This window comes from Terrapene carolina, unplaced genomic scaffold (genome assembly GCF_002925995.2).
Source record: "Terrapene carolina triunguis isolate 2854851 unplaced genomic scaffold, T_m_triunguis-2.0 Scaffold616, whole genome shotgun sequence".
Taxonomy (NCBI): domain Eukaryota; kingdom Metazoa; phylum Chordata; order Testudines; family Emydidae; genus Terrapene; species Terrapene triunguis.
Genome location: NW_020664967.1, coordinates 304,487 through 324,859, shown reverse-complemented (window position 1 = coordinate 324,859; position 20,373 = coordinate 304,487). Strand labels below are relative to the sequence as shown.

The 20,373-nt window shown below is 63.4% G+C and overlaps 1 protein-coding gene across 1 annotated transcript in view; it reads left to right on the top strand.

Annotated features, from left to right (window-relative positions):
- The window catches only part of LOC112117474 (low-density lipoprotein receptor-related protein 1), a 126,128-nt gene that overhangs the window by 97,520 nt on the left and 8,235 nt on the right, over nucleotides 1-20,373 (top strand). The window contains exons 48-73 of the mRNA XM_029913373.1: nucleotides 1,335-1,448; nucleotides 2,216-2,365; nucleotides 3,071-3,193; nucleotides 3,938-4,054; nucleotides 4,892-5,020; nucleotides 5,511-5,633; nucleotides 5,969-6,109; nucleotides 6,360-6,547; nucleotides 6,995-7,178; nucleotides 7,648-7,733; nucleotides 8,959-9,078; nucleotides 9,381-9,568; nucleotides 9,886-10,091; nucleotides 10,680-10,868; nucleotides 11,602-11,750; nucleotides 12,103-12,196; nucleotides 13,374-13,490; nucleotides 13,594-13,713; nucleotides 14,322-14,444; nucleotides 14,550-14,675; nucleotides 15,026-15,142; nucleotides 17,112-17,218; nucleotides 17,488-17,620; nucleotides 18,009-18,128; nucleotides 19,113-19,235; nucleotides 19,610-19,756. Of these exons, the coding sequence (XP_029769233.1) occupies nucleotides 1,335-1,448; nucleotides 2,216-2,365; nucleotides 3,071-3,193; nucleotides 3,938-4,054; nucleotides 4,892-5,020; nucleotides 5,511-5,633; nucleotides 5,969-6,109; nucleotides 6,360-6,547; nucleotides 6,995-7,178; nucleotides 7,648-7,733; nucleotides 8,959-9,078; nucleotides 9,381-9,568; nucleotides 9,886-10,091; nucleotides 10,680-10,868; nucleotides 11,602-11,750; nucleotides 12,103-12,196; nucleotides 13,374-13,490; nucleotides 13,594-13,713; nucleotides 14,322-14,444; nucleotides 14,550-14,675; nucleotides 15,026-15,142; nucleotides 17,112-17,218; nucleotides 17,488-17,620; nucleotides 18,009-18,128; nucleotides 19,113-19,235; nucleotides 19,610-19,756 (3,534 nt within the window). The remainder of the gene's footprint in view (nucleotides 1-1,334; nucleotides 1,449-2,215; nucleotides 2,366-3,070; nucleotides 3,194-3,937; nucleotides 4,055-4,891; nucleotides 5,021-5,510; nucleotides 5,634-5,968; nucleotides 6,110-6,359; nucleotides 6,548-6,994; nucleotides 7,179-7,647; nucleotides 7,734-8,958; nucleotides 9,079-9,380; nucleotides 9,569-9,885; nucleotides 10,092-10,679; nucleotides 10,869-11,601; nucleotides 11,751-12,102; nucleotides 12,197-13,373; nucleotides 13,491-13,593; nucleotides 13,714-14,321; nucleotides 14,445-14,549; nucleotides 14,676-15,025; nucleotides 15,143-17,111; nucleotides 17,219-17,487; nucleotides 17,621-18,008; nucleotides 18,129-19,112; nucleotides 19,236-19,609; nucleotides 19,757-20,373) is intronic.

Genomic DNA, 20,373 nt, shown 5'->3' with positions numbered 1-20,373 from the left:
TGTGGGAGACACACGAGCACTGGCATGTTTGCATGTGGGGGCTACACACATGAGCGTGGGCATGTTTGCGTGTGGGGGACACATACACTTACACACATGAGTGCGGGCGTGTTTGCATGTGGGACACACATGTACATACACGAGCACCGGTGTGTTTGCATGTAGGGGACACACATGTACACACACACACGAGCATGAGGGTGTTTGCATGTGGGGGACGCACGTACACACACGAGCAGGGGCGGGTTTGCATGTGACACACACACATTTTGCCCAGAGGATTTTTGCATCAGTCCCAAACTCCCCAATGTAAAGAGGAGCAGAGCCCGACCCCCGCTGGGCGCAGAGCACTAGTGAACTCGGAGGCTCACGTGTATTCCTGCTGGGCGGGCCAGGCCGTGCCGCCGACACCCGAGAACTGCTGTTTTCGGCATGGCTGACACTGTGGCAGGAGGAATGTGGCGCCCTGACCAGGGTCGTAGCCTGTGCCCAGCTCTGCGTGCCGCCTGTGCCGGTCCTGCGCACCAGGGAGAGGGCCCTTGCCATCCTCGTGCAGGCAGCACCCGGCTGGGTGCCAACGCTGAGCTGTCTGGTGCTTTTGGAGCATCTGAGAACCAGGCAGCCTCGTGCCCAGCCCTGCTCACGATTCCAGTGCACGAGGGGCCAGGTTCCCGGTGCTTCCTTCCCCTTGTCAGGCAGGGGCCCAGCAGAGCTGTAGTGGGAGCCCGGCAGCAGGGGTCTGAGTGTGGACTCTCCTCCGGAGAGGAGCGGAGTGGGGGGCCGGGATAAACACAGGCAGGTCACTCCCAAAGTGTCCTGTCAGGCTGTGGGGGCACAAACCCCGCTCCGAGAAGGACCAGGGTCCTGCAGGGAGAGCTAAGAACTCTGCCACTGAGCATTAGCATGGGCAGCGTGCGCCCCATTGCAGTGAGCACCGAGGGGTGTGTTTGTGTGCGTGCGCCCCATTGCAGTGAGCGCGAGGGGGGGGGTGTACGCCCCATTGCAGTGAGCGCGAGGGGGGGTGTACACCCCATTGCAGTGAGCACCGAGGGGTGTGTTTGTGTGCGTGCACCCCATTGCAGTGAGCGCGAGGGGGGGTGTACGCCCCATTGCAGTGAGTGTGTGGTACATGTGCGCCCCATTGCAGTGAGCGCTGAGGGGTGCGTTTGCGTGTGCGCCCCATTGCAGTGAGCGCGAGGGGGGGGTGTGCGCCCCATTGCAGTGAGCGCGAGGTACGTGTGTGCACCCCATTACATTGAGCGTGAGGTACGTGTGAGCGTGAGGGGCTGCCCGCCGAGCCCCCCCGTAGCTCCGGTCTGCCCCCCTCGTTGCAGAGACCAGGTGCGCGACGACGGAGTTCCGGTGCCGGGACGGGAGCTGCATCGGGAACTCGAGCCGCTGTAACCAGTTCATCGACTGCGAGGACGCGTCGGATGAGATGAACTGCAGTGAGTGCCAGCACTGCGCGGGGGGGACCTCCCCTCGGCCCCCCCCTCCACGGCCCCCACCCCCAGGCCCTTCTGCCCGCCTGTACCCTGCCATGAGCCAGTTCTTCGGGGGTGGGACTCGCCCGCGCTTCCCTCCCGACTGAGGCCGAGCCAGGTTATTGTGTCCTGGGAACAGGCCCGGCCTCCCTGTCACTTCCAGGCCGCCCTGCACAGCCCCTGACGTGCCGCCTCCCGACAGCTCGTCAGAAGCACTTAGTGAGGTGCAGCGAAACGTTGGGCGCGGGAGACGGGCAGAATGGATCGGCCTGGCACCTGCAGCCAGCGTGGGGCGGGCAGGGCTGGTAGCAGGAGGGCACCAGGGCAGCAAGGGATCTTCTCCCCTGGCAGTGACAGAGGAGGGCTATGATGGGGGAGGGAGGACAAGTGTGTGTGTAACTGAGTGTGTGCACGGTGTGTGTGTGAGTGCACTGTGTGTGTGCACAGCGTGTGTGCCCGTGCATGTGCTGTGCGTGCACAGCGTGTGTACTCGGTTTTCAGCGGTTCCCCCAGTGGCTCTCTGATGTCTGGGCCAGAGCATTGGTCTCCCCTTTCGTGGGTTGTTCGGGCGGTGGCTGCTCCCCGAGCCCTGCTCAGCTGCCAGCCAGTGTTGTGAGGGTGCAGAGGATGGAGGGGACTCCCCTGCCAGGCAGAACACGGGGCGGGTGGCGGCTGGGAGCTGTCCCCTGCCCGCGTGCCGAGGACAGTATCCACTCCGGGCTTTCCCGTAGGCGCCACCGACTGCAGCAGCTACTTCAAGCTGGGGGTGAAAGGCTTGACGTTCCAGAAGTGCGAGCACACGTCGCTGTGCTACGCCCCGTCCTGGGTGTGCGACGGAGCCAACGACTGCGGGGACTACTCGGACGAGCAGAACTGCCCGGGTGAGAGCGGGGCTGGCCGGTGACGGGATGGGGCTGGGGAGCTTGGCAGGCAGGCTCCAGCAGTGCCCTGCCCTGGCACGCCAGCAGGGGCTGCTGGTCCCTAGCTGGGGGGGGGGGGGGGAGGGGGGGACGGCTGTGTGGGATTAGGGGGGGGCGGGGAGGAAATGGCGCACGGCTGTGCTGAGAGCAAACGATCACACACAGGGATGGGGAGAGGCGTCCCTGCCTGGGGAGTTAGTGACTGTCCAGCCCCAGGGGACGGGTGAGGGAGGCACAGGGCTGGGATCAGGGAGCCATACCCTGCCCTGCCACACGCTGCCCGGCTGACCTTGGGTACGTCCCTGCATCTCTGGGCCTCAGTTTAGTCTGTCTCTCGAACGGAGTCCGGGCAGCATCCCAGGGCCCCCATCTTGCAGCGCTCTGGGGCCCCCGTTCCGGTCAGGGTCTGGCCAGCACAACGGGGCCCCTGTCTCGGCTGGGGTCTGGGCGCTACCGTATCCCCGAGTCATGGAAGAGAATGTGGGAGGGGAGTTTCTCTGGGTGCCCCCCGTTGACCCCACGCAGCGCCGGCTGATGGAGCTCTGTGCCAGGGTCGGTCTCGCCCTGTCGCTCTGCAGAGCCGAGCCCAGGGTTCGCTGTGCGGTGTAGCCAGGCTCAGCCGGTGTCACCGAACGAACCGTGGTGCCTTTCCCGCCCGCACCCCAGGAGTGAGGAAACCCAAGTGCCCGGCCAATTACTTCGCCTGCCCGAGCGGGAGGTGCATCCCCATGACCTGGACGTGCGATAAGGAGGACGACTGTGAGAACGGCGAAGACGAGACGCACTGCAGTAAGCACATGGGGCGGGGAGCATGGGATTGTGGGAGGTAGAGCATGGAGGGGACAGACTGCAGTGAGTCCCCCCCCCCCCCGGTCGTGTTATTCCCAGTTTCTACGACGTGAGTGAGGTTTTAAATCTCTCACATCCGTCTCCCAGGGGCCAGGGATTGCCCACTCTCCCCTCCCCGAGGCTGGACGCTCTGGCCCATGTCACTTCGCGCAGACTAGCCCCTCGACTTTTCCCTTCTCTAAAGAACAAAGATCCAATTTCCTAGCCTTGGCTTTACGGTGCCGCCAGCGCAGGGGCCCCTTGTACGTTTGCACACACGGTCTCGTGCGACAGCTTCACGCTTGTTTCGGGGCCGGCGTGAGTTGAGTGCTGGGATGGTGACCCTGACAACCCTTGAGTCGTCAGCCAGCTGAACAGAATGATCAGGGTGGCGTTAGATACCAGTCTGGGTGAGGGTCCTGCTGGCCTTCAACTCGGGGGGCTGCTGGAACCCCAGTTTTGATCACTTAGAAGCTATCGACGTGGAACTTCCACATCCAGCGCACACCGCCCCCGTGATCCTACTGTTCCCACCTCATGAGATCTAGGCCCTGCCTAGCGTAGAGCCGGTGGTATCACCCGCTCAGCCCCATGCCCTGAGCCCCAGCAAGAGCAGCATCTGCCCGGCCAAGCGTCCTGTCCCCCTTGTTCCCTTCCCCGAGCTCCTGACGCCGCCCTGAATGCCGCCTCTCCCTCCCCTCCCAGATAAATTCTGCTACCCCGTGCAGTTCGAATGCAACAACCACCGCTGCATCTCCAAGCTGTGGGTGTGCGACGGGGCGGACGACTGCGGGGATGGCTCCGACGAAGACAGCCGCTGCCGTAAGCCCGTCTCCCCTGCCGGGGTGGGGGAGACCCGGAGAGAGGAAGGGGGCCTGGCAGAAGGGGGCCAGGGGTGTCTCTTTGAAGTGCAAAGCCAGGGAGCCGTACCTTACCCTTGGGGGAGTGGAGACTAGTGGTTAGAGCAGGAGGGTGGTCTGAACTCCTGGGTTCTGTTCCCAGCTCGGGGAGAGGAGTGGGGTCTAGTGGTTAGAGCTGGGGGGCTGGGAGCCTCCTGGGTTCTTTTGCCGAATCCGAGAGGTGAGTCTAGTGGTGAGAGCAGCAGAGTGGGGACTCTTCGGTTGTGCCACTGATTTGCCAAGTGACTGCCTGGTGCCTCAGTTTCTCTATTTGCAAAATGAGGGGGGGTGGCTCCGCCTGTCTGTGAGGGGGGTGAATCAATCGCTGGGTTTCCAGTTGTTCTGAGACCCTCCACCAGAGGGGGCAGTGGATGTGCTGCCTATTTCTGTGGCGGGGCGAGGGAGTGACTGCCGGCAGGTCCCCCGGTGTGGGGATGGATTCATGCTCAGGCAGGGTCCTGACCCCGCGAGCTGCTTTGGGGATCATGTGAGACAGCCCCAAAGGGGCCCAGACCCAAAAACTACCCGGGGTTCAGCCAGCCCGAGCCGAATGTCGCCCCCATGCACGGAGCCAGTGCACCCCTGACGGCGTGTGCTGAGCTCATCTGCCGGGACCTCTTGGGGCATACGGGGGTGAGGTGCCCAGGCCCCTCACTGCCCTGGACGCAGCCTCTGTGGGGGAGCCCTCCCGGCACCCCCCACCCTGCCTTTCTCTCAATACCGGCCCCGCAAGCCCTGCTCACCCCTCTGTCCCCTGCAGGGCTGACCACCTGCAGCTCGGGGTCCTTCCAGTGCCCGGGCACGTACATGTGCGTGCCAGAGCGCTGGCTCTGCGACGGAGACAAGGACTGCGCCGACGGCTCTGACGAGTCCTTAGCCGCTGGCTGCTGTGAGTCGCCCTGTGGCTGCGCTCGGTTCGAGGGGTGGGGAAGGGAGCAGCCTATGGGCCAGGGAGCCAGCAAGCCGGGGAGCCCCTGAGCCAGAGAGCCAGCGGCCTGTGGGCCGGGGAGCCAGCAAGCCGGGGAGCCCCTGAGCCAGCGGCCTGTGGGCCGGGGCAGCCAGCAAGCCGGGGAGCCCCTTTGCCGGGGAGCAATTGACTCCGGTGCTATCACCCAGAGGCTGCAGCGGACCCGACAGTGCTGCTCGAGAGTCAGGCTGCCTTGATTCTAGTCCTGTGTGACCTTGGGCCCCCCAGCCCCGTGCCTCAGTTTCCCCCTCTACACGGGGGCAGATGACGTTGCTCCGAAGGGGGGGAAGGGGTTGTGAAGCAGAGCTGGCTAGTTTGCCCCGTGCCTGCCAGCCTGGGCCCCTGTGTGAGGGCTGGGGACAGTTGCGGGGGGCCTGGCCTCGGGGCGCTGACAAGCGGCTCCTCGTTCCAGTGTACAACAGCACGTGTGACGAGCGGGAGTTCATGTGCGCCAACCACCAGTGCATCCCCAAGCACTTCGTCTGCGACCACGACGACGACTGCGGCGACGGCTCCGACGAGTCCCCGGAGTGCGGTGGGTGCTGGCGTGGAACGGGGCGGGAAGCTGGGGCTGCTTCCACCCCGAGCCCCAGCTCCTTGGCTCCCGGCTCTGAGCGAGACACGCGGGGGGGCGGGGGAGCCCCAGTTCCCACTGAGTTTATCAGAGTGGCGGGTGAGGCTGCGGGAGCTGCCAGCCCCTGCGGAAAAGGCCCTGCCCGGGCGCCGGGGGGAGGCGAAGTGCCAGCTTTCTCTAATCCTGTCCGTGCCGTGCCCAAGCCCGTGGTGATGCACTGCTCCCCGTGCGCCCGCTCTGAGGACAGGGCCTGGCGCTGGGGGCAGCTGGCCTGACCACGTTCCCTCTCTCCGCAGAGTACCCGACCTGCAGCCCCCACGAGTTCCGGTGTGCCAACGGCCGCTGTCTCAGCAACAGCCAGTGGCAGTGCGACGGGGAATTCGACTGCCACGACCACTCGGACGAGGCGCCCAAGAACCCGCGCTGCACCAGCTCCGGTAGGTGCCCGGGGACGGGCCCTGGGCTCCGGGGACTGTATTCTGAGCCGTTGCCATCATTTCCTGCCCCTTCCCTCATGTACAGCCCAGTGGGGTCTCCCGTGCTCTGGCCCTGGACTCGGTCCCTTTCTCCCCTGGCCAGCGCGCCCAGCCCTGGGCGTGGCCCTGGCTGGTGCACGGGGAGGGCTGTCGATGGGGTTCCCCGAGCCCGGCGCCTGCGGTGACCCCCTCCCTCCTGCCGTCGTTCCAGAGAGCAGGTGCAACGACTCGTTCTTCCTGTGCAAGAACGGCCGGTGCGTGCCCGAGGCCCTGCTCTGCGACAACAACGACGACTGCGCCGACGGCTCCGACGAGCTGAACTGCTTCCTCAACGAGTGTCTCAACAAGAAACTGAGCGGCTGCTCCCAGGAGTGCGAGGACCTCAAGATCGGCTATAAGGTTGGGTCACTGGGGGGGGGGGCCCAACCTGCGCCGGGGGGGGGCTGGGGTACAGCAGGTCCGTTGAGCCAGAGGAGCTGACGAGCAAGCCCGGCTCCTGGCAGCTCCGAGCGGGAGTTGGGGGTCGGGTGGCTCCCCACGCGGCTGTTCCTCCATTTGTGTGTGCGCACGCCGCCGTGTTTGTGGAGGGGAGTGTGCATTCACTATTTGTGCAGACGGGTGCCCAGGCACTGCTTGTGTGCACCGTGCGTGCCCGCCTGCTAGTTTTGCATACCTTGGCTGTGTATTTGTGCGTGTGCACGTGCGGTGATTGTGCGCGCTCACGCCATTTGGGCACGTCCAGGTGTATGCCCTGTTTGTGCCCTCGGGTGTGCACGGTCGGTGCACGCACGCATGCCCCTCCGTGCTGCAGGGATGCTCCTAACTGCCTCCCGCTGCCTCCTGCAGTGTAGATGCCGGCCCGGGTACAGGCTGAAAGACGACGGGAAAACCTGCATCGACATTGACGAGTGCACCACCACCTACCCCTGCAGCCAGAAATGCATCAACACGCTGGGCAGCTTCAAGTGCCTGTGCACAGAGGGCTACAAACTCAGGCCCGACCACCCGACCAGCTGCAAAGCCGTCTCAGGTGAGAGCAGCTCCGGGGCGCTTGTGCCGAGGGGCTTTGCCTGCCGGGGGATCAGACAGAAACCTCTAGGTTTGCGGAGGATCCTGCCGTGTCCGAGGGGTTGGTATCTCTGCACCAAGTAGCTTAAGGAGAGTGCCCGTCAGGTCTGGACTGGCAGACTGCAGGCCGGGCAATCGGGGTTGCTTTGCCGTGTGCCCTCGCTGGGCCGAGCCAGCATCACGCCAGGGAATCCGGTTCCCCTGGCGGTTTTTCTGGGTGAATTCTGGCTGACGATGGTTGGGCAGGCTGGAGAAGTCCAGGTTTGGCCTGCCGCAGTGCAGACCAAGGTGCCTTTGGCCGGCTCCGTTTGGAGGGTTGGTGGCTGGGGGGGCAGTTGCCACCAGCTGCAGGGCCCATGCAAAGCTGAGGACAGCATCGGAGTGTGTCTGTGCCTGGGGAGGGGGGGATCTGACGCGTCTTTCCCCTGCAGACGAAGAGCCCTTCCTCATCTTCGCCAACCGCTACTACCTGAGGAAACTCAACCTGGACGGCTCCAACTACACGCTGCTCAAACAGGTGCTGCCGGGGGGGGCGTCTGCGCCATCTCCACGTGGGCTTGAACTGGGCTGCTCCGGGTGGGGGTAGGGTGTCCCCACTGGCTCCTGGGGTGGAAGCGGTGTCACCTGGGGGGGATTGCACCCCTCCTCCCCCGTCAGGTTTGGGGCTCAGGGAAAAGGCCCCCCGGTTTAAGGGCTGCTCCTTGGAAGCCACCGGGGGCCTCCTTGATTGACACGAGCTGAGGCTATTTGGGCACCTGGAGGCCCCAGCCCAACCCGCAGCTGTGCAGGCTGGGTGGGGGATGTACCCTCCTTCCGCCTCCGCTTTGCCCCCGTGCCCCAGACGTGCCCGCTGCTCAGGGGAGGGGGAAGGGCTCCATCTCGCTTCCTGCCGTGAGCGCTAACGCCAGCCCAGCTCGCAAAGGAGCTCCGTGGTAGCTGGCTGCAAATATGGTAGGTCCTATGCAAACAGTAGGACTGCGCTGATTAGATCTCAGCTGGAGTATTGTGTCCAGTTCTGAGCGCCACATTTCAGGAAGGATGTGGAGAAAGTCCAGAGGAGAGCAACACAAATGATGAAAGGTCTAGAAAACATGAGCTAGGAGGGAAGATTGAAAACCTGGGTTTGTTTAGTCTGGAGAAGAGAAGACTGAGAGGGGACGTAACAGTTTTCAAGTACATAAAAGGTGACAAGGAGGAGGGAGAAGAATTGTTGTTCTTAACCTCTGAGGACAGGACAAGAAGCAATGGGCTTAAATTGCAGCAAGGGAGGTTTAGGTTGGACATTAGGAAAAACTTCCTAACTGTCGGTGGTTAAGCACTGGAATAAATTGCCGAGGGAGGTTGTGGAATCTCCATCACTGGGGATTTTTAAGAGCAGGTTAGACAAACACCTGTCAGGGATGGTCTAGACAGTACTTAGTCCTGCCATGAGTGCAGGGGACCGGACGAGATGACCTCTCGAGGTCCCTTCCAGTCCTGTGATTCTATGATTCTAATAGCTCCTTGGTAGCTGGTTGCGTCTATGGTAGGTCCTACGTAAACATTGGCTGTCGTTGTTTTAAACCTCTTGAGTACAGAGGCTTGGAATCATGGTTGGGGAGGGGCAGGAGGTGGCTCAGTTTTTAAGGAAGGCCCAGTTAAAAAGCAACTGTGGAAGTGCCCCCCTTGCCACCCCCGCTGGCCAGCGAGGTGGCATGAGCGCGAGGCCTAATGCATCTTCCTCTGGGCTGCGCTGGCTCCAGGGGCTGAACAACGCCGTGGCTCTGGACTTCGACTACAGGGAGCAGATGATCTACTGGACGGATGTCACCACGCAGGGCAGCATGATCCGCCGCATGCACATTAACGGGAGCAACGTCCAGGTGGGTGCTGGGCTCCCCCCCCCGGGGGGTGCCCTCTTTGGGGGACCCGGCAGGGAGGGGCCGCTGGGGGTGGCGGGGTTCGCCTTCCCAGGGGAATGGGGTGGGGCTGCCGGGCAGGGCCATGCATACCTGGGACGGGGCAGGGTCTCTGGGTGGGGCCCGTGTCCCTGGGGAATGGGGCTGGGTCCCAGGGCAGGACCCACAGTCCTGGGGGGCAGAGGGGGGACAGGGCAGGGTCTCTGGGCAGGAGCGGGGCGGGGTCCTCTCTGAACAGGCCCTGACTTGTCCCGTTCTCCCGGCAGGTCCTTCACCGCACCGGTCTCAGCAACCCCGACGGGCTGGCCGTGGACTGGGTGGGCGGGAACCTGTACTGGTGCGACAAGGGCAGGGACACCATCGAGGTGTCGAAGCTGAACGGGGCCTATCGCACGGTGCTGGTGAACTCGGGGCTGCGGGAGCCGCGGGCGCTGGTGGTGGACGTGCAGAACGGGTGAGGGGGCACGGCCGGGTCTCACCTTTCCCTTGTTCCCAGATGCAGGATGCTCCGAGCTCCCTTCTGTGGGCTGGCGCATCAGCTCCTGCCCACGGCACCCCCCAGAATTTCTGTTCTGAGCGAGGTGCCTGGAGTCAGGACTCCGGGGTTCTGTTCCCGCTCCCAGCTCTGCCTCTTACACGCTGGGAAACCTCCCTGCCGCTTGGTGACTCGGTTTCCCCTCTTGTATGGGGACAGAAGGACGCTGTAGCAGGGCTGCTGGTGCTGTTTCGGTTGACTCAGCCTCTCCCGTTGCTGTTCCCTTTGTGCCCCAGTTACCTGTACTGGACGGACTGGGGTGACCACTCCCTGATTGGCAAGATCGGCATGGACGGCACCAACCGGAGCGTCATCGTAGACACCAAGATCACCTGGCCCAACGGCCTCACCCTGGACTACATCAATGGCCGGATTTACTGGGCAGATGCCCGGGAGGACTACATTGAGTTTGCCAGTCTGGATGGCTCCAACCGGCACATCGGTGAGGCCGGCCGGGAGCTGCAGCTTTCGGCCAAACACAAATGGTTTTAGCATGAGACTGGGAGCCAGGACTCCTGGGTTCTGATCCCAGCTCTGCCGCTGACTCCATCTGTGCCCTTGGGCAAATGACCTCACTGTTGTTTCTTGCCTCAGTTTCCCTATTTGGGAACTGGGGATGAGCTGTCCCTGCTGTGGGATTCACAGAGAGCCACGCTGCTGTCGCGCAAGGCAGGTGATCGTCCCCTGCTTTTTAGGAGTGCAGAGGGATAATTAACGCTGGTGTATCCAAGCTCACATATTAATATTAAAGTCTTCTTAAAATCACATCCCCTACCCACTTCCAGTCCCCGGCTCGAGTGGCCTGGCAGCTCCCAGGTTTGGGGGCTTGAACCCCGGGCTCTGCCGGTTTTGCCAAGGGGCCACGTCCTGTAGGTGACTCAGCAGCAGGTGATTGCAGTGTCTGGCCTGTAGAGGGCGCCACGTGCACACCTAGTGACGCACGGCCGCCGTGCTCTGTCCTGCACGACTCTGGGGGGGGGGGCGGGGGGCTGCGTCCCTGCCTGGCCTGAGCTGCCCCCTCTCCCTGCAGTGCTGAGCCAGGACATCCCGCACATCTTTGCGCTCACCCTCTTTGAGGACTACATCTACTGGACCGACTGGGAGACCAAGTCCATCAACCGAGCCCACAAGACCACCGGGGCCAACAAGTCCATGCTGATCAGCACGCTGCACCGGCCCATGGACATCCACATCTACCATGCCTACCGCCAGCCGGACGGTGAGCGGGAGGGAGTCCCGGGCGGGGGGCTGTCACCAGGAGCTGGGTCAGCAAGGGCAGGGACCGCGGCCCCGGGGGGACCAAGGCACGAGGCTCTCTGATTTCACACCGTCTCCCTGGGGGCTCTGAGGGGGGGCAGGGGCTCAGCTGGCACAGTGGGGCCCAGGCTTTGGCATCTGGATCCCGCCAGCGGCTCTAGTTAGAGACGCGTCCTCGTGCCCAGCTGCCCAAATGGGGGATGGCCGCTTGGGAAATGAGTCACCAGGTCTCCGTCTGGTCCCTGTGGTCAGCAGCCCCAGCCCGGGGGTGGCCCCCAGCCCCACATCCAGCGTCTGACCTGCCGGCCGGGCTCTCTCCAGCCCGCACACGCTTGCCCGCGGGTTCTGGAGTCCGATCGGGACCCGACAGGTGGATCAGGATCCAGTGGGGATGGCTGGAGAGTTGCTACCTGCTGGGTCTGCGCTCGGATCAGCACGGACCCTGCTGGCAAGACCGCTGCCCAGCTCCTCTTCCCATGGGACGCCCCGGATTGCATGGGGCCAGGGCTCACCAAGGGGTCCAGGCCCTGTGCGGAGTGGGGCTGGGATGGGGTGAAGGAGAGACGGTGGGGGAAGAATATGTAGGGGTGAGGAGCGACACGCAATGAGGGAGGGGGATCACCTGCAGAGCGGGGGTCAGGAGTCCGCTGCACCCCCGGACGGTCTTACCCCAGCGCGCTCTCTCCTCTCCCCAGTCCCCAGTCACCCCTGCAAAACCAACAACGGCGGCTGTAGCAACCTGTGCCTCCTGTCCCCGGGCGGCACCCACAAGTGCGCCTGCCCCACCAACTTCTACCTGGGCGGCGACGGCAAGACCTGCGTCTCCAACTGCACGGCCAGCCAGGTAACCCGCTGCTGCCAGGGCCCCGGTACCTACCTGTAACCACAGCCAGACTCGGAGACGGGATGTTTCAAGGCCGGAGTCTCTTACTCCCGGCCCCTTGGAGATGTGGGGCTGAGGCTCCAGAGAGGGAAGATGTGTGGGAGTCTGGGTTGGCACCGCGTCATCCCAGCTTTGTGCGGGGGAGGGGGAGCAGGCATGTACTCCTCTTGCTCTCAGTGCATCTCGCTGGGCGGGGGTAGAGCAGGGAGAGACCCAGAGGGAAAAGCTCCCTTGGTCCTGGGGGTCGCCCCCATGCCGCTGCCCCACGGGTCCTGCCTGGAGCCGGCCTCACAGCCTCGTCTCTCTGCCGCAGTTCGTTTGCAAGAACGACAAATGCATCCCTTTCTGGTGGAAATGCGACACGGAGGACGACTGCGGGGACCGCTCGGACGAGCCCGAAGATTGCCGTGAGTGACGGGGGGGTGTGGGCGGCACAGCCAGACCCAGGCGCTGCTCCGCCCACCCTCAGGGGCTGAGCTCCCAGCCCCATCAGTGACCCGAAGGAGAGGCACAGGGGGCCCTGCCCCTGCCCGCTCGGAAGGTGGGGTGGGTTCCCCTGCTCCAGCAGCCGCCACTCCCAGCATGGCTCCCGCCAGCGGGGAATTCCAGGCCCCGGAGGTGTCCCCGACGCCACGTGCCGGGATGAAATGGATCCTTTGCCTGTTGACGTCTCGGCGAGATCTGCCAGCCGCAGAGCCCCACGCAGCCTTTCCCTGGGGGGGCCCACAGGGAGAACCGCGCTGAGCAGCCTTATTAACCCCATCCCACCCCCCCCCCAGGAATCAGGAGGTTTCTGAGTCAGGGGAGTTCGTTCCCTCCCAGCTCCGCTCCCTTCACAGAGTCCTAGGGGCCACCTTGGCAAAGGCTTCAAACCCCGGCCCGGCTACTGGCTGGGGAGCAGAGAGCGGCACAGGGCCCGGCTGGGGGCGGGGTGGGACTCTGAAGCGGAGCAGAGCTGGGCCTGCCGACCGCCTGCATGGGAGAGTGCTGGTGACTCAGCAGGGGGCGCTCTCCTCTTGGCCTGACACTGCGGGGGGGCTACGCAGCTGAGTCTTTAGACTTGGTTGTTAATGAGTCCAGGTGCTTCTTGCAGTAATAGGGCGTTTAATGGCCAGTGCTCTGCAGCTCCCTGAAATCTTCCTTCTGCTTTTAATTGCAGATGGGAGTCTTCTTTGCTCCCTCTCCTCATTGGCTGCATAGTGTTGCTGCGTGCTGTTAAACAGCAGCCATGTCCCACCCCAGAGGTGGCTGCATTTCAGTGAGGGGTGAAACGATTCATATCAGAATTTTGTAAACAAGTTGTGGGCCAATTTCCTGCCACCTCTGCAGCCCCATTGACTCCAGTGTGAGGAGGAGTGCCTGTGTAACACGCTTCCCTGCCTGGTGGGATAACAGCCTACTGCTGCTCTCGGCTAATGGGGCTACTCCTTTGGCTCATGCCGTAGGGGCCTGTGCTGGCAGTCCAGGGTCCCTGCCGAGGACCCCTGGGCCAGGCAGGTTTGCCCAGTGTGCGTCTCCCAGCGCTGTGGAAATGCCAGGGTTCATCCGGCGCGAGGCGTCACCACCTCCCCTCTCTCTCCTCAGCTGAATTCAAGTGTCGCCCAGGACAGTTCCAGTGCTCCACCGGGATCTGCACCAACCCGGCCTTCATCTGCGACGGAGACAACGACTGCCAGGACAACTCGGACGAGGCCAACTGCGGTACGGCCCCCGGACGCCTGGGTCCCCAGCAGGGCTCCTGATTCCCAATAGCGGCAATGCAAGTCCAAGCCAGTCCCCTCACTGTGTCCCCTTTTCTGTCCAGATATCCACGTCTGCCTGCCCAGCCAGTTCAAATGCACCAACACCAACCGCTGCATCCCTGGGATCTTCCGTTGCAACGGGCAGGACAACTGTGGGGACGGCGAGGACGAGAAGGATTGTCGTGAGTGACGGGGGTGCTGGGGGGGGGCATCCTGCCTGTGGGCACTCGGTGCCGCGGGGGTGCGGAATCAATCGCCGGGGGGGCGGATTTGCTTCCTCCCCCCGCTCTGCTGTCTGCAGCATGGACAGCCCTGCTCGCTGTATCCCGGCTGGAGTCGCTGCTGTTCTGATTCAGATAAATGCTTACGCCTAATATCTAGTAGCAATGAGTTCCACAGGTTACAAAATAGCCGAACAACATTTCCTTGTGCCCGTTTGAAAGGCGCAGCCTTGTACCCATCCTCTCGTCCCCAGGGCTGACTGGGGGCGCAGTTAGCCTTGGTATTAATTGGAAAGGGCTTGTTCCTGCTTTTGAGGCCAGAGGTAGGGAATTCTCCCCGAGCCGCCTCAGGGCCGCCCGTGTGACGTGCCTGCGCTGCCCGTCATGTCGCTGTGGGAAAAGAGGCTCGTGATTATCCCAGCCGTGAGTCAGAGGCTGCCGTGGGCATTGCTGGGTACTTTTCCCCGGGCCCCCAAGCCCGTCTGCGCTGGGGGGTGATTAAAGGCAGAGCCCCAGTTTCTGCTACAGGGCCCCCCCTGACTCCCCTTTCCTTTGTGCCCCCTGCGCAGCGGAGGTGACCTGCGCCCCCAATCAGTTCCAGTGTGCCGTCACCAAGCGCTGCATCCCCCGTGTCTGGGTGTGCGACCGGGACAACGACTGCGTGGACGGATCAGACGAGCCCGCCAACTGCAGTAAGGAGCCGCTCCCCTGGGACCCTCGGTGGGGGCGTCCAAAGGGTGGGGGTGCTGGCCTACGCCGACGCTAACCCCCCTCTGCCTCTTCTCCCCCACCCCCAGCACAAATGACGTGTGGTGTGGACGAGTTCCGGTGCAAGGACTCGGGCCGATGCATCCCAGCACGCTGGAAATGCGACGGGGAGGATGACTGCGGAGACAGCTCGGACGAGCCCAAGGAGGAATGTGGTGAGCTGGCGCCACGGTCGGCAGGGCCGGGACGAGCGGCTCTTGCATCTTCTGCTACGTTCCGGGGAGTGGGCTCCGCAGATCAGGGGGTCGGTCACCAGCTGTGGGGGAGCTGATTGGCTCTGAGGGGGGTCACGGCTGCCTCTCGTCCACTGTAGATCTGCTCACGGCACTCCCTGCTCACCCCTGCACTCCGGCCACCTGTATTCAGCGCTCTCGCACCTCACCGGGGTGCCACCCCTCGGGTGAGCAGATGAAATTGACATTGGTCTTTTATTCCCACTCCCCCCCCCCCCCCGCCCCCATTCCTGGCCTTTCCCCTGCTCCCCCCGCCCTGCCTTTCACTGCAGACGAGCGCACCTGCGAGCCGTACCAGTTCCGCTGCAAGAACAACCGGTGCGTGCCGGGCCGCTGGCAGTGCGACTACGACAACGACTGCGGGGACAACTCGGACGAGGAGAGCTGCAGTACGTGCCACCGTCAGCCCCGCGCTGGCCCGGGGGGGGATGGGGAGGGAACAGGACACGGCCTTCTCCAGCCGGAGGAAGCCTGTGGTGGATGCACGGCCCCGTGCTGAGGAGTGGCGTGGGCTGGTCCTGCTGCTGGGCGGGGGGAGGCTGGTTGCTGTGGGTGGAGCCAGGAGAACCCTGCTGGGCTGCTCTTGGACGGGTCGATGAGCAGATTCACATGGGGCTGCGTCAGGGGCCTGCCCTGTAAGCCCCCCAGCGTGGTCTGTGGCATGTCCTGGAGAGAGACAGGAAGGTGATCCCAGCGCTGGGATCTGTGCACCACTTAGGAAGGGGTGTCGTTTCCATGAGCGCAGCCTTCCCTTCCCCAGCACGGCTGCTCTTAAATCACTTCCCCAGTGTCTTGGATCGGGTTCGCTGAAGTGCGAGGTCAGAGGATCCGTGCGGCACTAAATCACTTTTGGCTAATCTGCTTGCGCGGCTGCACCAGTAAGGTGTGGTTTTAAACCGATTGAAGGTGTGTCTCCACCGGACACAGGGATGCCTGCCTGAGCTGGAAATCACCCCTTCCACTCCCGTGTAGACACGCCCGCGGCACAAGGCCATCTGGACACCCTGATGGCAGTTCAGTTGAAGCTGATTAGGATCAGCTTGAACTGAAATCAGAGCGTCACCACGCAGGTTGGCACCAAGTGAACGAAACCGATTTAACTGAGCCAGTGCGAATGTGCGTCGAGACGAGGCCTCGCCCAGTCAGACTGCGTAAACCGGTTCTCGGACTGCGGTCCTTGCCCCTCCAGTCTCTTTCCAGGCATTAGGATGGAATTTTTTTTTTTCCTTTTTGTTGCTCTCATGTCGTGTATTTGAGTTTGTGCCATTTCACCTCATCTTACGTTTTTCTCCATTTTCACACTGTCGTTACGGGGTGCTCAGAGGTAGGTTCCTGCCGAAATCTTCTTAATTCCATTTAAAGTGTTCAGTAAATAAATCAACCAACCAATCTGGAGGAGAGGGGATGGGGGGCGGGTGAGAGACCGACACGGACAGTCATTCTGAACCTCGTCAGCTGAATCTGCTGCCCCCGGGCACAGAGAGAGACAGGGTTAAATATTACCACATCCGGGACCCATGCATGGCTCATATTTAGCTCCAAGTTCTACCCTCGCCCCATCTGCTTCTGCAAATTGACCCAGATTGGTCTGCTCTCCCCAGCCTCAGCCCCCGTGTGCACCTCCCCTCCCACCCTCTTGATGCCTCCAGAGGGGACATGGCGCATGATCTCCCGCGGGTGGAGCAGGAGATGGGGGTGCAAGTAATTCAGCGGGTTCCTCCAGGCTGGCGCAGGGGCCATGGGGCCAGCAAAGCCATGCGTTGTGGGGGCGGGAGCAGATCCCCGTTCCGAGCAGGTATTGCTGTGACATTCAGAGCAGCTCCGCGCACAGCGAGGGAGTGCCAGGAGACACGTCGGGCCCCCCGTGCCAGCATACCCGTTGGCACTCTCCGCGGTCCTGGCAATCACCCCGCCGGGCCCGAGCTCTGCTGTGGGAGCCAGCAGCTCTGAGGTGCGCCCTCAGCTCTAGGAGACGCAGTTTAAACACGTTCCACCTGTCCCACAGCCAGTGCACGAGCGCCGTAGCCGCTGACCGGTCAGTCTCGGCCTGTCCCTCAACGGGAGCGCCCCCTGCTCCCGGAAGATGGGGATTAAGGATGGAGCTGCAGCCGGAGAGGGTAGCTAGAGCTGGGACTGTCCCTCCCTCCCTTCCCCCCTCGTCCCTCTGGGGAAGCTGGGATGGTTCGGGGCCAGGGGTGGCATTTGAAGTCAATATGAGCCATGCACCTCTCTGGGCATTTCCCCGGCTCGGCTTGCTCCCCCGGCGCCGCTGAATGAGTGTCTGTGTCCACTCCCCCCCGCCCGGTTAGCCGCACCGCTCACCGGGGACGCCCCGTCTTCTCTCCCCTCTGCCTCCAGCGCCCAGGCCCTGCTCGGAGAGCGAGTTCTCCTGCGCCAACGGGCGCTGCATCGCCGGCCGGTGGAAGTGTGATGGGGACCACGACTGTGCCGACGGCTCCGACGAGGTATGGACGGGGAGAGGGGGCGGCTTCCCCCCACCAGCCAGCCTTGGCCTGCCCCTCTCAGCTCTGGGGCCCAGGCTGCTGCAGCTGGGGCCTCCTGCTCGTGGGCAACCGGCCTGGCACCTGGGTAGCTCGCGACGCACCGGGGCTGGCTGTGCGCTAGCAGCCAGGACCAGACAGGCGCCTCCTCTGCCAGAGCCCACCCCCCATTTTCGCCCTGGCGGGGTTTTCTCTCTGCCCCCGCTCACTCGCCATCTCCTCCCGCCCTGCAGAAGGACTGCACGCTGCGCTGCGACTTCGACCAGTTCCAATGCAAGAACGGGCACTGCATCCCCATGCGCTGGCGCTGCGACGCCGACGCCGACTGCATGGATGGCAGCGACGAGGAGAACTGCGGCACCGGGGGTAACAGCAGCGTGGGCGAAGGGCTCACACACACACATACCCCCCCCACGCCTCGCGGCCGCGTTAACCCTGGAGCCTAATGAGGGAGCCAGCTGTGCTGGCGTGCGACCACGCGCCCAACCTGCACGTGCAGTCGGGTATTTGCATTGCAGGGCCTGCCAATAAAGAAGGGGCAAGAACCTGCCACTGGGTGTCTGCCCCCCGGATCCATGGGCCTGCTGTGGCTGGATGGGGGGCGCTGCCCCTGGCCTGGGTTCCGTCTCCTGGGCTCCTTTCCGATCAGTCGGCCAAGGGGGCTCCAGCGAACTCCTGTCCCCCTCCCCGCCCCCGGCGCAGCCCCCTCCCCACGAGCGCGGGCCCTGACGCGCCCGTCTCCCCCTCCCCGCAGTGCGCACCTGCCCCCTGGACGAGTTCCAGTGCAACAACACCCTTTGCAAGCCGCTGGCATGGAAGTGCGACGGGGAGGACGACTGTGGGGACAATTCCGACGAGAACCCCGAGGAGTGCTGTGAGTGTCCCCGTCCCGCCCGGCCTCCTGTCCTCCCGCTCCCTGGCTAACCCGCCTCCACGCATGCCGGGGAGGGGTGCACTGCTGGAAGGGGTGGGGCTTCATGCTGCTGGGGGCGGGGCTCTGGGAGGCGTGGGCACACCGCGTGAGGCCGAACCCGGACGGGGTGGGCGGCGCCCTGAGCTGACCCAAAGAATTCTCTGTCCTGGTTGGTGTCATGCTCAGGGTCAGACCGTTGCCAGCTTGGGGGGGGCAGGAAGGAATTTGATCCCCGGTCCGATCGGCAGGGATCAGGGGGAGCAGAGAGTTTGGAGGTTAGCGTGGAGGGGCCCCAGTTTGGGGTGGGGGGAGCACTGGGTTGGGGCTGGAGCCTTGGGGGCCTTTTGCCTCCCTCTGCCCCATGGGGCATGGATCACCGGCTCTCCCACCCAGGCGATTCCCTGTCATCGCCGGGCCCTGGGGGGCCCCGGTCTCCCCTGGTCTCTGCCTGTGGCTCGCAGCTCTCCCGAGGGCTGAGATGTTTGAGTCGGGTTCAGACGGGGGAGGCGGGTGCCGGTAACGCCCGTGCTCTGCAGCAGTGCAGGCTCCGTGGGCTGATGGCCTGGCCCCCGGGTGCTTGTGAGCGGTTCACAGAGCCCAAGGGGACTGGCCTAGTGGGCGAGGCCAAGGCTGGGGGGCCAACAAGCCGGGGAAGGGGCAGAATGTCAATGTGGGGGTCACTTCTGGAGGGGGAGCAGAGGTTTTGGGGGGTCAGCCCAGGAGGGGGCACAGTCTGGGGGGAGCGGAGCGGAGTTTATGGGGCTCTGAGCCTGGGGGATTTCCAGGGAGTTTGGGGTCAGCCCCGGTTTGGAGCCAGGTTCTCCAGCCGGGCCCTGCGATGGAGTCCGAGTCCTGGCACCTGGGCGCATTTTGGGGGGGGGGGGGGGGCTGAGCCAGGCAGCGGCGTCTCCGTTCACCAGCTCCGCCTGTCTGTCGCCGGCGCAGTGAGGTTCCAGTGCCCGCCCGGCCGACCGTTCCGCTGCAAGAACGACCGCGTGTGCCTGTGGATCGGGCGTCAGTGCGACGGCATCGACAACTGCGGGGACGGCACGGACGAGCGAGACTGCGGTGAGCAGCCCTGAGGTCACTGCCACTGCCCCGCTCTAGAGATGGGCGGAGTCAGGCCTGGGCGGGAGCCCCACCTTAGCCACGGCCACAGAGCAAGTCACATGTAGAGCCAGGAACGGAACCCAGGAGTCCTGGCTCCCAGCCCTCCACTCTAACCACTAGCCCCACTCCCCTCCCAGAGCCAGGGATAGAACCCAGGAGTCCTGGCTCCCGGGTCTCTGCTGTAGTCACTAGCCCCTCCCCCTGTTCCCCATCGTATCCTTCCTGGGGCAGGGAATGTGTGTCTGTCTGTGGGGCCGGGGTCAGTGGCCCTTAGCCCCCAGGGCTGCTCCCATGCTCTGGTCTCAAGCCCACTCCCCTGCCGGCCCCCACAGAGTTGCCCACCGCCAGGCCCAAGAGCTGCAGCCACGAGAAGAGCGAATTCCTCTGCAAGAACAAGAAATGCATCAGCTCCCTCCTGCGCTGCAACTTCTTCGACGACTGCGGGGACGGCTCGGACGAGGAGCCGTGTTCCCACGGCGGTGAGTGGGGTGTAAAGCGAGTCTCTCTCACCACACGTTGTAATAGTTCACAGGCGGGATTTCCCATCAGCCAGGGACCCCTCCCCCAGGTCAGAGTCCTTCCAGTGTTCGTTGATGTGCTGAGCAGAGAGATGGGAGAAGGAGGGGGGGCAGCGGACGTGAGGGTTGAACCTTCTCTGTGAGGAAATGTAAATTTCTTGTTTACACCTTCCTGCTGCTGAAGAACGGTTGCTTAAGCCGGTGATCGCTCTTTAACACCTGTCTGGGGTGCTAGTGTGTCTTTGTCCCTGAAAAACTAGTTTTCATCTGCTTGTCTGAACCTTGGAACAGTTTATAACAACGATACATAGTAGAATCTTATAATTCCACATACAGTGTTGATACGCATATTGTACCAGGACAATAATGTTCAGCAGATTATGAGTTTTCAGATGACTCCTCACAAGGTATTCTTTGTACAAAATGTATCATAGTATTGTAAATTGGTGACCATAATAGTACAGACCGTCACAGAGGGCAGGGCTGGGCTAGCAGGGGGCTGTGGGTCAGGATTGAGGGGCACCGGCACAGTTGTTGGGGGTTGCCCAGGGCTGGGCTAACAGAGCTGTGGGTCGGGA